A 14967-nucleotide genomic window follows, 5' to 3' on the forward strand; every position below is an offset into this window, starting at 1 on the left:
TGGGGGTGATACGCTGAGGCCCAGTTGTGCCGGACCCCACATTTCTCCCACAGGGACTGGAGCAGGTCCGACATGAAGTTGGACCCCTGGTCCGTTAAGACTTCCTTGGGGAACCCCACCCGGCTGGAAATGGTCAGCAGCGCATCTGCCACGGTGTCTGCTTTGGTAGAGGACAAGGCCACCGCCTCGGGGTAGCGAGTGGTGAAATCTACCACCACTAGGATGTGTTTCTTCCCTGACCGGGTCACCTTGCTGAGAGGTCCCACCATGTCTATGGCCACCTTCTGGAAAGGCTCTTCTATGATGGGCAAAGGCCTCAGAGCTGCTTTCCCCTTGTCCCGGGCCTTCCCCACCCGCTGGCAGGGGTCACAGGATTGGCAGTACTGCCGGACATGGGTAAAGACCCCAGGCCAGTAAAAGTTCTGTAGCAGCCTCTGCCTGGTGCGCCGGATTCCCTGGTGCCTGGCAAGGGGGATGTCATGGGCCAGGTACAGCAGCTTGTGGTGAAACTTCTGGGGAACCACCAGCTGCCTCCTGATTTTCCCCCATGACTCCACTTCCCCGGGGGGAGCCCATTCTCGGTACAGGAACCCCTTCTCCCACAGGAACCTCTCCTTGCAACTTCTCCTCATGGTCTGTGCTGCATTGAGGTCAGCCCGGTCCCTGAGCTTCTGCAAGGAGGGATCTTTCTGCACCTCGGCCTGGAACTCAGCAGCTGGGACAGGGATGGGGACCTGCTCTCTCTCACCAGCTGGGTCTGAGGCCGCAGCCTCTCCGGGCCGTGTCCCTGGGCGTTCCCTCCCCACCAGGTCAGGGTCCTGCGCCTCGGGCAGGGTACCTTCCCCATTGTCAGGGCGTAGTGCCCTGCGTCAACTCTGACTACGGGTCACGACCAGGGCACCCCGGGCGTTGCTTGGCCAGACCTCGAGGTCCCCCCCCATTAACACCTCCGTGGGCAAATTTGGGTGCACCCCCACGTCCTTGGGGCCCTCCTTGGCCCCCCACTTCAGGTGCACCCTCGCCACGGGCACCTTGAATGGAGTCCCGCCCACGTCCATCAGGGTCAGGTAGGTGTCAGGCACCATCTGATCTGAGGCCACCACCTCGGGCCGGGCCAGTGTCACCTCTGCGCCCGTGTCCCAGTACCCAGTGACCTTCCTCCCATCCACCTCCAGGGGAACAAGGCACTCGCTCCGGAGGGGCAGCCCTGCGCCCACCCTGTAAACCAAAAACTCGGAGCCTGGAGCATCCAGCCCCCCAGAGGAGCTGGCCTGGGGCCCCCCTCCCTCCTTCGCAGGCGGTACGCGGCCAGCCCCCCTTTCCTGCGAACGCTGCCCCTCATCCAGCTGGGTCTCTACCAGGTTTACCTGGTGTGGGGTTGGTCTGCTCAGTCTGTCCTTGAGCCTGAGGCACTGGGACCGTATGTGGCCCCTCTGGCCACAGTGATAGCAGCGCATGTCCCGTTGGTCCCCTCGAACCGGTGGGTTGTCCCTGGCGCTGGCCGTTCCCTTTGGGCGGGGGCTCTCCCGATTCCCCTTTTGGGAGGTCCCAGGGTGACTCTCTCTCTGCGTCGCGACGGGCCTGTTCCTTTGGGACTCCTCCCTGCCACCCCCCAACCGGCTCTTCACATAGTCATCGGCCAGCCGCCCTGCATGTCGCGGGTTCTCTGGCTTTTGGTCCCTCAACCACAGCCTCAGGTCGGATGGGCACCGCTCATACAGCTGCCCCAGGACCAGGAGTTTAATCACGTCCCCCGGCGTCTGGGCCCCATCTGCCCACTTGCTGGCGTATCCCTCCATGCGGACGGCTAGTTGCAGGTAGGAGACCTCAGGGGTTTTATCCTGACTCCGGAACCTCTCCCGGTACATCTCAGGAGTCAGCCTGAACTCACGCAGCAGGGCCTGCTTGAATGGTTCGTAGTTCCCTTTCTCCTCCTCTCCCAGCTGGCGGTACAATGCCACGGCCTTGGGGTCCAGTAAGGGGGTGAGAACCCGGAGCCTGTCCACAGGATCCACCTGGTGCAGCTCACAGGCCGTCTCAAAGGCACCCAGGAAGTCATCCATGTCCTCCCCCTCCTTGCGCGGGGCCAGGATGCACTTATCAAAGCTCCGTGCATCTGTCCTGGCCCCCCCTCACTCACCGCAGCCGGGGGCCCGCTGCCCCCCTGCCTCGCCAGGGCCAGCTCATGGTGACGCTGTCGCTCTTTCTCCTTCCGGTCATGTTCCCTCTGTTGCGCCTCATGTTCCCTCTGTCGCTCGTTCTCCTCCAGTTCCCGCTGTCTTTGTCTCTCCTCATGTTCCCTCTGTCTCTCACGATCCTCCAGCTCTCTCCCATTCCAGCCGCTTCCTCTCCACGGATGCCGAGCGTCGCCGGGATGATCCCCTGCTGGCCAGGGGGTGGGGTGTCACGGTGCCCTCGGTAGTCGCTGGGCTCCTCCTCCCCCTCCCCCTAGGCATAGGAATGGGGGGGTCTCGGGAAGCCCTCAGCGGCCGGCTGACCACTCCCAGCGGGGACAGACACTGGGGCCTGTGCTGCATCTGCCCGGCTGCTTCCCTCAGAGACAGGGATCAGTTCATTCACGCGATCTTCGTCCTCCAGCCGGGCGATCAGCTGGTCCTTGGTGAGCCTCCCACTGCGCAGCCCCCCCTGCTTGCACAGCTCCACCAGGTCGCACTTGCGCTGCTTGGCATACATCTTCCTGCTGGCCACTCGCAGGCCGGGGTGTTCGCCGCTCCCCACGGGTTCCCGGGGGACCCCTAGTGTGCCAGTCCTGGAGGTCACCCCCTCTCTGCCAGGGTCGAGCTGCAGACTCCTCCGCCCCTGGGATCGCTCGCTGCGATCCCCCGGGGGACCCTGTTACTGCAAAGTCCTGCTCTCTGGTCACACTCGCCCAGGGGTGAATCGCCCCTTCGTTTTACTGCTCCCCAGTCACTTACTGCAGGAAGCGCCGTCCACGGGGTGCAGTCGATCCCACCGCTGCCACCAGTTGTCATGGAGTGTGGGGGAGTCCGGCCCTGCACCCCTCTGCCTGGGACTCACAGTGACTCTCAGCCAGCCAGTAAAACAGAAGGTTTATTGGACAACAGGAATGCAGGCTACAGCAGAGCTTGGAGATACAGCCAGGACCCCTCACTCTGGTCCTTCTGGGGGTTCAGGAAGCTTAGTCCCCAGCTTGGGATTCCCTGAATTCCAGCCACCCAGCCCCAAACCGAAAACTAAACTAACTCCCTCCAGCTGGCCCCTTCCTTTGTCCAGCTTCCCGGGCAAAGGTGCTGACACGCCTCCCCCCTGCCTAGGTCAGGTTCCAGGGTTAGGTCCTGTCCCTCACCTAAAGTCCTCCCCGGCTCTCCCATCCCCCACACAGACAGTCCCTACTCCATCACGTCGGTGTTGGTGGTGTCTGACCCGAGCTGGCGGGGCGGGCGGGTGCAGCAGTCTGTGTGTGACCCAGGCGGGCGAGCGCGGCAGTGTGTGTCTGACCTGGGCTGGCCGGGGAGGGGGGGAAGCACTACTTGTCTGGCATGGGTGGTGTGACGGAGCGATTCTGGCGGGACCCAACTGAGAGTGCCAAATCAGGACCAATTGCTTAAACAGGGCAGTTACAGCCCTAGGCTGGGGTTTTTCCACCTCTAAGGCAAACCAAACCAGCCAGACAAAAGGACTTTGGTCTCACCCCACTGGCTAACCACAAGTCACACAAGCAATTTCCTTAGACACTCCAGTCTCCCAGTATCACCACCAGTGCACTCGTCCTGGGGATGAATGGTTATGAAAACCAACACCCCAATAAAAGAAAAAGGTTCTCTCAGTCCCAAAGGACCAAGCCCCAGACCCAGGTCAATATACACATCAGATCTTACCCACAAATCACGCTGTTGCCAATCCTTTAGAATCTAAAATCTAAAGGTTTATTTACAAAGGGAAAAAGGTAGAGATGAGAGGTAGAATTGGTTAAATGCAATCAGTTACATACAGTAATGGCAAAGTTCTTAGTTCAGGCTTGCAGCAGTGATGGCATAAACTGCAGGTTCAAAATTGAGTCTCTGGAAAACATCCCCCATTGGGATGGGTCCTTCAGTCCTTTGTGCAGAGCTTCAGTTTGTAGCAAAGTCCCTCCAGAGGTCAGAAGCAGGATTGAAGACCAGATGGAGATGAGGCCTTAGCCTTATATAGACTTTTCCAGGTGTAAGAATCCCTTTGTCTTCACTGTGGAAATTTACAGCAAAAATATGGAGTCTGGAGTCACATGGGCCAGTCCCTGCATACTTTGCTGAGTCACAAGGCGTGTCTGCCTTCTCTCCATGGGTCAATTGTGTAGCTGATGGCTCTTTAATGGGCCATCAACCCAGCTATGCAGGGCTGACATCAGCTTGTCTGGGACACTTCCCAGAGGCAGAGCATAAAACAAAGTATAGACATTACAGAGCCAATACTTATAACTTCAACTACAAAATTATACACAGACATACAGACAGCATAATCATAACCAGCAACCCAGAACCTGGTCTTAGACACCTTATATGACCCCCTTTACTTAGGATTTGGTGCCACTACAGGACCTTGGTTGCAACCCATGTTCTATATGGTCCCCATTTATATCAATAACGTCACAGGTGGGAGGTGGTGTCTGACCCGGGCTGGCGGGGTGGGTGGGAGCGCTGCGTGTCGGGCCCGGGGGGGGTGGTGGGGATGTCTGACCCGGGCTGGCGGGGCGGGTGGGAGCGCTGCGTGTCTGGCATGGGTGGGGTGGTGGGGATGTCTGACCCGGGCTGGCGGGGCGGGTGGGAGCGCTGCGTGTCTGGCATGGGTGGGGTGGTGGGGATGTCTGACCCGGGCTGGTGCGGGGGGGGAGCGCTGCGTGTCTGACCCGGGCTGGCACTCTTACTCCCTTGCAGCGTTCAGTTTCACCCAGAGCACCGGGCCGGCCCCACAGACCTCGAAGGCCTCTTTGACGTCTTCCTGGAGACTGTGCGGGACCTGAGCACTGGCAGCCAGAACTCCAGAACAGGTGGGAGTTGGCCTGGCCTGGGGGGCGCTGAGCTGGGTGCTGGCCCGCAGGCTGTGCCCTGGGAGGAGACTCCCCCGGCCCCTGCGGCCCAGCCGGTCTCTGGTGGTTCGTGTCTGAGCAGTGGGGGGAGGGCTCAGGCTGCAGCGGCGTGTCTGCCCCTCTGCCCCCCTGGGTGGCACCATCGGTGATGTCAGCAGGGGGGAGAGCCGGGTGCTGCCCTAGCTGGGTGTCCGCAGTGGGAGCGTGGCCTGAGCCTTGGCCATGCTGAGGATGCTCCCGATCCACTGGCCAGGCTAACGGCCGCCGGGCCTGGCTTTTCTCCCCAGTGCGCGAGAGGCTGCGGGAGTGGCTGGTGTACAAGGAGCCCCCGGCGGACAGGGACGCAGCCCGGCCCCGCAAGGTGCTTATCCTGGGCTCGGGGGGCCTCTCCATAGGGCAGGCCGGGGAGTTCGACTACTCCGGCTCGCAGGTGAGTCCTCTGGGTGCTCTTGGGCCCCGGGCGCTGAGAGGCGGGGCAGGGGTAGGGGCTGCAGGGGGATGTGAGAGTAGAGGGGTTGGTGCAAAGGGGGCAGGGGGTGGGGGGGCTGACACCCCCCCAGGGTACAAGTTAGACTGTGGAGCTGCTGTGTCCCCTTAACCCTCGAGCCCAGGCTGGCTCCAGCCCGGCTCTGCTAGCGACCAGCAGCCCCTCCAGGCCCTGCTCTCGAGCCATCTGCAGGTAGAGGCTCCCCAGCGAAGTGCCAGTCGTGACCTGTATCCAGGAGGGATATGGGGGGAGGGTTGGGTGAAGGGGCAGAGGGTGGCGGAGGGATATGGGGCAGGAGGGTTGGGCGAAGGGGCAGAGGGTGGCGGAGGGATATGGGGGGAGGGTTGGGCGAAGGCAGAGGGTGGCGGAGGGATATGGGGACGGGGTTGGGCGAAGGGGCAGAGGGTGGCGGAGGGATATGGGGAGGTTGGGCGAAGGGGCTGAGGGGGGCGGAGGGATATGGGGGGTGGGTTGGGCGAAGGGGCAGAGGGTGGCGGAGGGATATGGGGACAGGAGGGTAGGGCGAAGGGCAGAGGGTGGCGGAGGGATATGGGGACAGGAGGGTTGGTGGAAGGTGCAGAGGGTGGCGGAGGGATATGGGGACAGGAGGGTTGGGCGAAGGGGCAGAGGGTGGCGGAGGGATATGGGGACAGGGGTGGCGGAGGGATATGGGGACAGGGGTTGGGCGAAGGGGCAGAGGGTGGCGGAGGGATAAGGGGGAGGGTTGGGCGAAGGGGCAGAGGGTGGCGGAGGGATATGGGGACAGGGGTGGCGGAGGATATGGGGACGGGGTTGGGCGAAGGCAGAGGGTGGCGGAGGATATGGGCGGGAGGGTTGGGCGAAGGGGCAGAGGGTGGCGGAGGGATATGGGGAGGTTGGGCGAAGGGGCAGAGGGTGGCGGAGGATATGGGGCGGGAGGGTTGGGCAAAGGGGCAGTGGGTGGCGGAGGGATATGGGGACAGGAGGGTTGGGCGAAGGGGCAGAGAGTGGCGGAGGGATAAGGGGGGAGGGTTGGGCGAAGGAGCAGAGGGTGGCGGAGGGATATGGGGCGGGAGGGTTGGGCGAAGGGGCAGAGGGTGGCGGAGGATATGGGGACAGGGGTTGGGCGAAGGGGCAGAGGGTGGCGGAGGGATATGGGGACGGAGGTTGGGCGAAGGCGGAGGGATATGGGGACGGAGGGTTGGGCGAAGGGGCAGAGGTGGCGGAGGGATATGGGGACCGGGGTTGGGCGAAGGGGCAGAGGGTGGCGGAGGGATAAGGGGACGGAGGGTTGGGCGAAGGAGCAGAGGGTGGCGGAGGATATGGGGCGGAGGGTTGGGCGAAGGCAGAGGGTGGCGGAGGGATATGGGGACAGGGGTTGGGCGAAGGGGCGGAGGGATATGGGGACGGAGGGTTGGGCGAAGGGGCAGAGGTGGCGGAGGGATATGGGGACAGGGGTTGGGCAAAGGGGCAGAGGTGGCGGAGGGATATGGGGACAGGTGGGTTGGGCGAAGGGGCAGAGGTGGCGGAGGGATATGGGGACGGGGTTGGGCGAAGGGGCAGAGGGTGGCGGAGGATATGGGGGAGGGTTGGGCGAAGGGGCAGAGGTGGCGGAGGGATATGGGGTGGGAGGGTTGGGCGAAGGGGCAGAGGGTGGCGGAGGATATGGGGACAGGGGTTGGGCGAAGGGGCAGAGGGTGGCGGAGGATATGGGGAGGGTTGGGCGAAGGGGAAGAGGGTGGCGGAGGGATAAGGGGACGGAGGGTTGGGCGAAGGGGCAGAGGGTGGCGGAGGATATGGGGCGGGAGGGTTGGGCGAAGGGGCAGATAGTGGCGGAGGGATATGGGGACAGAAGGATTGGGGCGAAGGGGCAGAGGGTGGTGGAGGATATGGGGACAGGAGGGTTGGGCGAAGGGGCAGAGGGTGGCGGAGGGATATGGGGCGGGAGGGTTGGGCGAAGGGGCAGAGGTGGCGGAGGGATACGGGGAGGAGGTTGGGCGAAGGAGCAGAGGGTGGCGGAGGGATACGGGGAGGGGCAGAGGTGGCGGAGGGATATGGGGACCGGGTTGGCGAAGGGGCAGAGGGTGGCGGAGGGATATGGGGACGGAGGGTTGGGCGAAGGGGCAGAGGGTGGCGGAGGGATACGGGAGAGGAGGGTTGGGCGAAGGGCAGAGGGTGGCGGAGGGATACGGGGACAGGGGTTGGCGAAGGGGCAGAGGGTGGCGGAGGGATACGGGACAGGGGTTGGGCGAAGGCAGAGGTGGCGGAGGGATATGGGGCGGGAGGGTTGGGTGAAGGGGCAGAGGGTGGCGGAGGATATGGGGCGGGAGGTTGGGTGAAGGGGCAGAGGGTGGCGGAGGGATACGGGGACAGGGGTTGGGCGAAGGGGCAGAGGGTGGCGGAGGGATATGGGGCGGGAGGGTTGGGCGAAGGGGCAGAGGGTGGCGGAGGGATATGGGGCGGGAGGGTGGCGGAGGGATATGGGGACAGGGGTTGGGCGAAGGGGCAGAGGTGGCGGAGGGATATGGGGCGGGAGGGTTGGGCGAAGGGGCAGAGGTGGCGGAGGGATATGGGGCGGGAGGGTTGGGCGAAGGGGCAGAGGTGGCGGAGGGATATGGGGCGGAGGGTTGGGTGAAGGGGCAGAGGGTGGCGGAGGATATGGGGCGGGAGGGTTGGGCGAAGGGGCAGAGGGTGGCGGAGGGATACGGGGAGGGTTGGGCGAAGGAGCAGAGGGTGGCGGAGGGATACGGGGAGGGGCAGAGGTGGCGGAGGATATGGGGACCGGGTTGGGCGAAGGGGCAGAGGGTGGCGGAGGATATGGGGACGGAGGGTTGGGCGAAGGGGCAGAGGTGGCGGAGGGATACGGGAGAGGAGGGTTGGGAAGGGCAGAGGGTGGCGGAGGGATACGGGGAGGTTGGGCGAAGGAGCAGAGGGTGGCGGAGGGATACGGGGAGGGGCAGAGGGTGGCGGAGGGATATGGGGACCGGGGTTGGCGAAGGGGCAGAGGTGGCGGAGGGATATGGGGACAGAAGGATTGGGGCGAAGGGGCAGAGGGTGGTGGAGGATATGGGGACAGGAGGGTTGGGCGAAGGGGCAGAGGGTGGCGGAGGGATATGGGGAGGGTTGGGCGAAGGGGCAGAGGGTGGCGGAGGGATAAGGGGACGGAGGGTTGGGCGAAGGGCAGAGGGTGGCGGAGGGATATGGGGCGGGAGGGTTGGGCGAAGGGGCAGAGGGTGGCGGAGGGATATGGGGGGAGGGTTGGGCGAAGGGGCAGAGGGTGGCGGAGGGAGATGGGGCGGGAGGGGTGGGCAAAGGGGCAGAGGGGGGCGGTGGGATCCGGGGGGAGGGTTGGGCGAAGGAGCAGAGGGTGGCGGAGGGATACGGGGGGAGGGGCAGAGGGTGGCGGAGGGATATGGGGACCGGGGTTGGGCGAAGGGGCAGAGGGTGGCGGAGGGATATGGGGACGGAGGGTTGGGCGAAGGGGCAGAGGGTGGCGGAGGGATACGGGGACAGGAGGGTTGGGCGAAGGGGCAGAGGGTGGCGGAGGGATATGGGGACAGGGGGGTTGGGCGAAGGGGCAGAGGGTGGCGGAGGGATACGGGGACAGGGGTTGGGCGAAGGCAGAGGGTGGCGGAGGATATGGGGCGGGAGGGTTGGGTGAAGGGGCAGAGGGTGGCGGAGGGATATGGGGCGGGAGGGTTGGGTGGAGGGGCAGAGGGTGGCGGCGGGATAGGGGGACCGGGGTTGGGCGAAGGGGCAGAGGGTGGCGGAGGGTTATGGGGTCGGAGGGTTGGGCGAAGGGGCAGAGGGTGGCGGAGGGATATGGGGCGGGAGGGTGGCGGAGGGATATGGGGACAGGGGTTGGGCGAAGGGGCAGAGGGTGGCGGAGGGATATGGGGCGGGAGGGTTGGGCGAAGGGGCAGAGGGTGGCGGAGGGATATGGGGCGGGAGGGTTGGGCGAAGGGGCAGAGGGTGGCGGAGGGATATGGGGACAGGAGGGTTGGGCAGAGGGTGGCGGAAGGATACGGGCGGAGGGACACTATGGGCTGTCACGGTGCTCCCCCCTCCCCCCCCAGGCCATCAAGGCGCTGAAGGAGGAGAACATCCAGACGGTGCTGATCAACCCCAACATCGCCACGGTGCAGACCTCCAAGGGGCTGGCCGACAAGGTGTACTTCCTGCCCCTCACGCCGGAGTACGTCACGCAGGTGAGCCCCAGCCTGGGGGGGGGCCATAGGGGGACCTGTGCACTGGCCTGGGGCTGATGGGAGCCGCCCTGCAGGGGGAGTGTGGTCAGGGGGGCTCCCTGACCGCACTTGGCAACTGCTGCCCATGAGCCAGGGGCAGGGGGGGATCCTCTCTGGGGGGGGCCTGCCCAGCAGCCCCTCCTGGGGGGGGGGGGGACCTGGCCTGGGCCGGCCCCAGTCCCAGCCCTCCTGGGGGGCGGCCCCCAGTCCCAGTCCCAGCCCCTCCCCTGGGGGGTGGGGGGGGATCCTGGCGCTGGGTCGGCCCCCCAGGCCCAGCCCGTCCCCTGGGGGGGATCCTGGCTCGGGGCGGCCCCCAGTCCCAGCCTCCTGGGGGGTGGGGAGGATCCTGGCTCTGGGGCCAAGTCCCAGCCCCTCCCCTGGGGGTAGGGGGGGGACCCTGGCTCTGGGCCGGCCCCCCAGTCCCAGCCCCTCCCCTGGGGGGTGGGGGGGGATCCTGGCTCTGGGCCGGCCCCCCAGTCCCAGCCCCTCCCCTGGGGGGGGGATCCTGGCTCTGGGCCGGCCCCCCAGTCCCAGCCCCAGCCCCTCCCCTGGGGGGGGATCCTGGCTCTGGGCCGGCCCCCCAGTCCCAGCCCTTCCCCTGGGGGGGATCCTGGCTCTGGGCCGGCCCCCCAGTCCCAGCCCCTCCCGTGCGCCCAGGTGATAAAGAACGAGCGGCCGGACGGCATCCTGCTGACCTTCGGGGGCCAGACGGCGCTGAACTGCGGGGTGGCGCTGACCCAGGGCGGGGTGCTGGCCCGGTACCGGGTGCGGGTGCTGGGCACGCCCATGGCCTCCATCGAGATGACGGAGGATCGCAAGGTCTTCGTGGAGAAGATGGAGGAGATCGACGAGCACGTGGCCCCCAGCGAGGCGGCCTCCTCCCTGGAGCAGGTATTGGTGGGGGCGGACAATGGGGGGGCCCTCCCTGGAACAGGTACAAGGTGGGGGCCTGGACAACGAGGGGCCCCACCCTGGAGGGGCGGTTGTTGGGGATCCCCAGGATCCCTGCTGTGCTCCAGCTTTCAGACAGTCCCTCAGTGAGGCAGCCCCCCTGGGGGTCCCCCTGTCCCCTCGGGGCTGGCGCCACAACGCCTCCGAGCCCCTGGGCTCCTGCCTCACCCCGTGAGCTCTGCCTAGTGAGTCCAGCTGCCCCCCACGCCATGCCCCCCCCAGCACTTCCCCCTGCAGCACAGCCCCCACCCCCACTGCTCCCCCTCCCCCCCCTGCCTCCACTGTCCCCCCCCATAGCACAGCCCCCTGCAGTGCCGCCTCTGTTCTCTGCTGCCCCTTGCTCCCCCACAGTGCAGCGCTAGCCCTGCTGCCCGGCCCGAGCCCCACTCGGCCCCTCTGACTCCTTGGTCTGGTCCTGGCAGGCGCTGGCCGCGGCCTCGAGGCTGGGCTACCCGGTGCTGGTGCGCTCGGCCTACGCCCTCGGGGGCCTGGGCTCCGGCTTCGCCAACAGCCGGGAGGAGCTGACGGCGCTGGTGAGCCAGGCCTTCGCGCACACCTCCCAGGTGCTGGTGGACAAGTCCCTGAAGGGCTGGAAGGAGATCGAGTACGAGGTGGTGCGCGACGCCTACGACAACTGCATCACCGTAAGGAGGGGGGCGGGGGCACCCGGGCAGGGGGAGCTGCCGTGGGGAGGGAGTTGGGGAGTGCCCAGGGTGGGGGGGCACCCGGGCAGGGGGAGCTGCCGTGGGGAGGGAGTTGGGGAGTGCACAGGGTGGGGGGGCACCCGGGCCGGGGGAGCTGCCGTGGGGAGGGAGTTGGGGAGTGCCCAGGGTGGGGGGGCACCCGGACAGGGGGAGTTGGGGAGTGCCCAGGGAAGGGGGCGGATGGGTGGGGGGCACCCAGGGCAGGGGGAACTGGGGGGTGCCCAGCGGGGACCAGGGGAGGGGATTGCTCTAGGGAGGGGCAGGCTGGTGAGCTGGGCTGGGTGTAGGGTGCAGCGGGAAGGGGCCCCATCCCCATCGGGCTCCCCGGCCTCATGCGTGTGCTGGCGGCTGGGTATCCGCCAGCTCTGGCGCCCCCAGGAGGCTGGGCAGGAGTTGCGTGCTGGCCTGGGGCCTGGCTCTGACTCCTGGGGGTGGGGGAGGGGCTGGCGTGTCCCTAATGTGCCCCGCGGGGGCCCCTGGGCTGGGGATCTGCCCCGCCCCTTGCAGTGCCCCCCGTGCCCAGCGTGCTGGGGCTGTGGGCATCAGAGGGCGGCAAAGCCCCCAGACTGCACTCGGCTGCTCCCATCTCAGGGCCTGTTGAGAGCAGCCTGGGGCCGGGGCCCCGCGTCTCTGCGCCAGTCTAGGCCAAGCGGCCTCCCTCCCCGCAGCAAGGGGCAGTGGGTGAAACGCTTCCCCCCGGCAGGTCTGTAACATGGAGAACCTGGACCCGCTGGGCATTCACACGGGCGAGTCCATCGTGGTGGCTCCCAGCCAGACGCTGAACGACCGGGAGTACAACATGCTGCGCCACACGGCCATCAAGGTGGTCCGGCACCTGGGCATCGTGGGCGAGTGCAACATCCAGTACGCGCTGAACCCCGAGTCGGAGCAGGTGAGAGCTGGCCAGCAGCCCAGCCTGGATCGCATGGGGCCCGGGACTCTGGGAGAGCCCCGGTCTGCTGCCCGGGCACCGCTCCGGCCGTTCCAGCGAGTGCCAGTGGAGCGCCTGGCCCGGCCTGCTGCCCCGGCACCGCTCTGGCCGTTCCAGCGAGCGCCGGCGGAGCACCGCGGCGTCCCTGGCCCGACCTGCTGCCCCGGCACCGCTCCGGGCCGTTCTGACGAGTGCCGGCGGGCACGCGGACATCCCTGGCGGCCTGCTGGGCACCGCAGCGGCTGCCCGGCCAGCGGCGCGCCGGCGGCCCGCGCGGCGTCCTGGCCCGCCCTGCTGCCCGGCACCGCTCCAGCGAGTGCTGGCAGAGCCGGCGCGGGCACCACGACATCCTGCCCGGCCTGCTGCCCGGCACGCTCTGGCCGTTCCAGCGAGCGCGGCGCGCGCGGCGTCCCTGGCCCGGCCTGCTGCCCCGGCACCGCTCCGGCCGTTCCAGCGAGCGCTGGTGGAGCGCCGCGGCGTCCCTGGCCCGGCTCTGTGCCAGGAGCAGCGAAAACTTCCTAAAAGTGGGGGCATCAGTGCCTGAACTGAGGCCCTGTCCCCAGGCTGCCCCTTCCCCCGAGGCCCTGCCCTCTGCTTGCTCCTCTCCATCCTTTTCCCCATCACTGCTCCTTGCTGGTAAAAAGTAGGAGGGGGGCATTGCCCCCTGATTTCCCCCCCCCCTTGTCCAGCACCCCTGCCAGGCCCCGGAGCTGGAGGAGCCGGGGTCTGGGCAGCTGTAGCAGCATCTCGTGCCCTTCTCTTTGCCCGCAGTATTACATCATCGAGGTAAACGCCCGGCTCTCGCGAAGCTCTGCCCTGGCCAGCAAGGCGACCGGCTACCCACTGGCCTACGTGGCAGCCAAACTAGCTCTGGGCATCCCCCTGCCCGTCCTCAGGTAATGGCTTCGGGGTGGGGCCCGGGGGCCGACGTCCCCTGGCAGGTGTGGCGCAGAATCCAGAGGGCTCCTGGCCTGTGGGGTGGGCGCTTCTCACACGGCCTGCGAGCAGGGCGGCAGCCGGGCCATGAGCCACTGGGTCCAGGCCTCCTCGGACCAGTCCTCCTCAGGGGGTGCTGGGAGGGTGAGACAGGCAGTGGGGGACACTCGTCAGGGAGTCACTGCCCCTTCCAGACCATGTCCCCCCTAAAGCCCCGGGCCTGGTAAGTTCCCTCTCCTGGGGCTTTGGCCAGTCCAGCTTCAGATGGGACCAGACATTGGGCTGCCCCCACTGCCCCTCTCGTCTCGCTGGAGAATCATCCTGGCTCCCGGGATCAGCTGCCCCGCCCCACCCCTCCCCCAGTGAGGCCGCCGTCTCCCTTGCTGGGGGCTGAACCTGCTCTGTCCCCTAACCCCCAGGAACTCTGTCACCAACTCCACCACGGCCAACTTTGAGCCCAGCCTGGATTACTGCGTGGTGAAGATCCCGCGCTGGGACCTCAGCAAGTTCCTGCGAGTTAGCACCAAGATCGGCAGCTCCATGAAGAGTGTGGGTGCGTGGCCCAGCAGCCCCTGCCACAGCCGGACCCCTGCGCTTCCCGAGCTGGCCAGGGGCACCTGGGACCCCGCGCCCTGACCCAGGGCGGCTCCCCCCGGCCTTTCCGACTCAGGCTGTGCAGAGGGGGCTTCCCTCCCTTCCCGACATGGGGCAGCTCGCTGGGGGCCGGGCCCTGGCCAGCCCCAGCATAGCGCCTGCCTCCCCCCGGCCGGGCCCTGGCCAGCCCCAGCATAGCACCTGCCTCCCCCGGCCGGGCCCTGGCCAGCCCCAGCATAGCGCCTGCCTCCCCCGGCCGGGGCCCTGGCCAGCCCCAGCATAGCGCCTGCCTCCCCCGGCCGGGCCCTGGCCAGCCCCAGCGTAGCGCCTGCCTCCCCCGGCCGGGCCCTGGCCAGCCCCAGCGTAGCGCCTGCCTGCCCGGCCGGGCCCTGGCCAGCCCCAGCGTAGCGCCTGCCTCCCCGGCCGGGCCTGGCCAGCCCCAGCGTAGCGCCTGCCTGCCCCGGCCGGGCCCTGGCCAGCCCCAGCGTAGCGCCTGCCTGCCCCGGCCGGGCCCTGGCCAGCCCCAGCGTAGCGCCTGCCTCCCCCGGCCGGGCCCTGGCCAGCCCCAGCGTAGCGCCTGCCTGCCCCGGCCGGGCCCTGGCCGCTCACTGTGTCCCCTCTCCTCCCGCAGGGGAGGTCATGGCCATCGGGCGGAACTTCGAGGAGGCCTTCCAGAAGGCGCTGCGCATGGTGGATGAGAACTGCGTAGGCTTTGACCACACCGTGAAGCCAGCCTCCGACGTGGTGAGTGGGGGGCCGGGGGGGCTCTGGGGAGCACGAAATCCAGGCTGGGGTCTCTCCCGGATCCTGGCTGAGCTGCTCCCTCCCGGCAGGAGCTGGAGACACCCACTGACAAACGGATCTTCGTGCTGGCGGCTGCCCTGCGAGCCGGCTACCCGATTGAGCGGCTCTACGAGCTGACCAAGATTGACCGCTGGTTCCTGCACAAGATGAAGAACATCACGGACCACGCGGTGCGGCTGGAGTCCTACCGCGAGGGGCAGAGCTCCATGCCCCCTGACGTGCTCAAGAAAGCCAAGCAGCTGGGCTTCTCCGACAAGCAGGTGGCCTTGGCCGTGCTCAGGTAATGC

At 67.2% G+C, this 14967-nt stretch overlaps 1 protein-coding gene across 1 annotated transcript in view; it reads left to right on the forward strand.

The window, feature by feature from the left end:
• CAD (carbamoyl-phosphate synthetase 2, aspartate transcarbamylase, and dihydroorotase) overlaps positions 1-14967 on the forward strand; it is a 47500-nt gene that overhangs the window by 12454 nt on the left and 20079 nt on the right. Inside the window, exons 8-17 of the mRNA XM_039531101.1 lie at positions 4896-5008; positions 5335-5477; positions 9590-9721; positions 10418-10651; positions 11134-11355; positions 12119-12307; positions 13118-13242; positions 13702-13835; positions 14508-14620; positions 14710-14960. Of these exons, the coding sequence (XP_039387035.1) occupies positions 4896-5008; positions 5335-5477; positions 9590-9721; positions 10418-10651; positions 11134-11355; positions 12119-12307; positions 13118-13242; positions 13702-13835; positions 14508-14620; positions 14710-14960 (1656 nt within the window). The remainder of the gene's footprint in view (positions 1-4895; positions 5009-5334; positions 5478-9589; positions 9722-10417; positions 10652-11133; positions 11356-12118; positions 12308-13117; positions 13243-13701; positions 13836-14507; positions 14621-14709; positions 14961-14967) is intronic.

The sequence above is a fragment of the Mauremys reevesii genome, linkage group 3, assembly GCF_016161935.1.
Source record: "Mauremys reevesii isolate NIE-2019 linkage group 3, ASM1616193v1, whole genome shotgun sequence".
In the NCBI taxonomy this organism is placed as follows: Eukaryota; Metazoa; Chordata; order Testudines; family Geoemydidae; genus Mauremys; species Mauremys reevesii.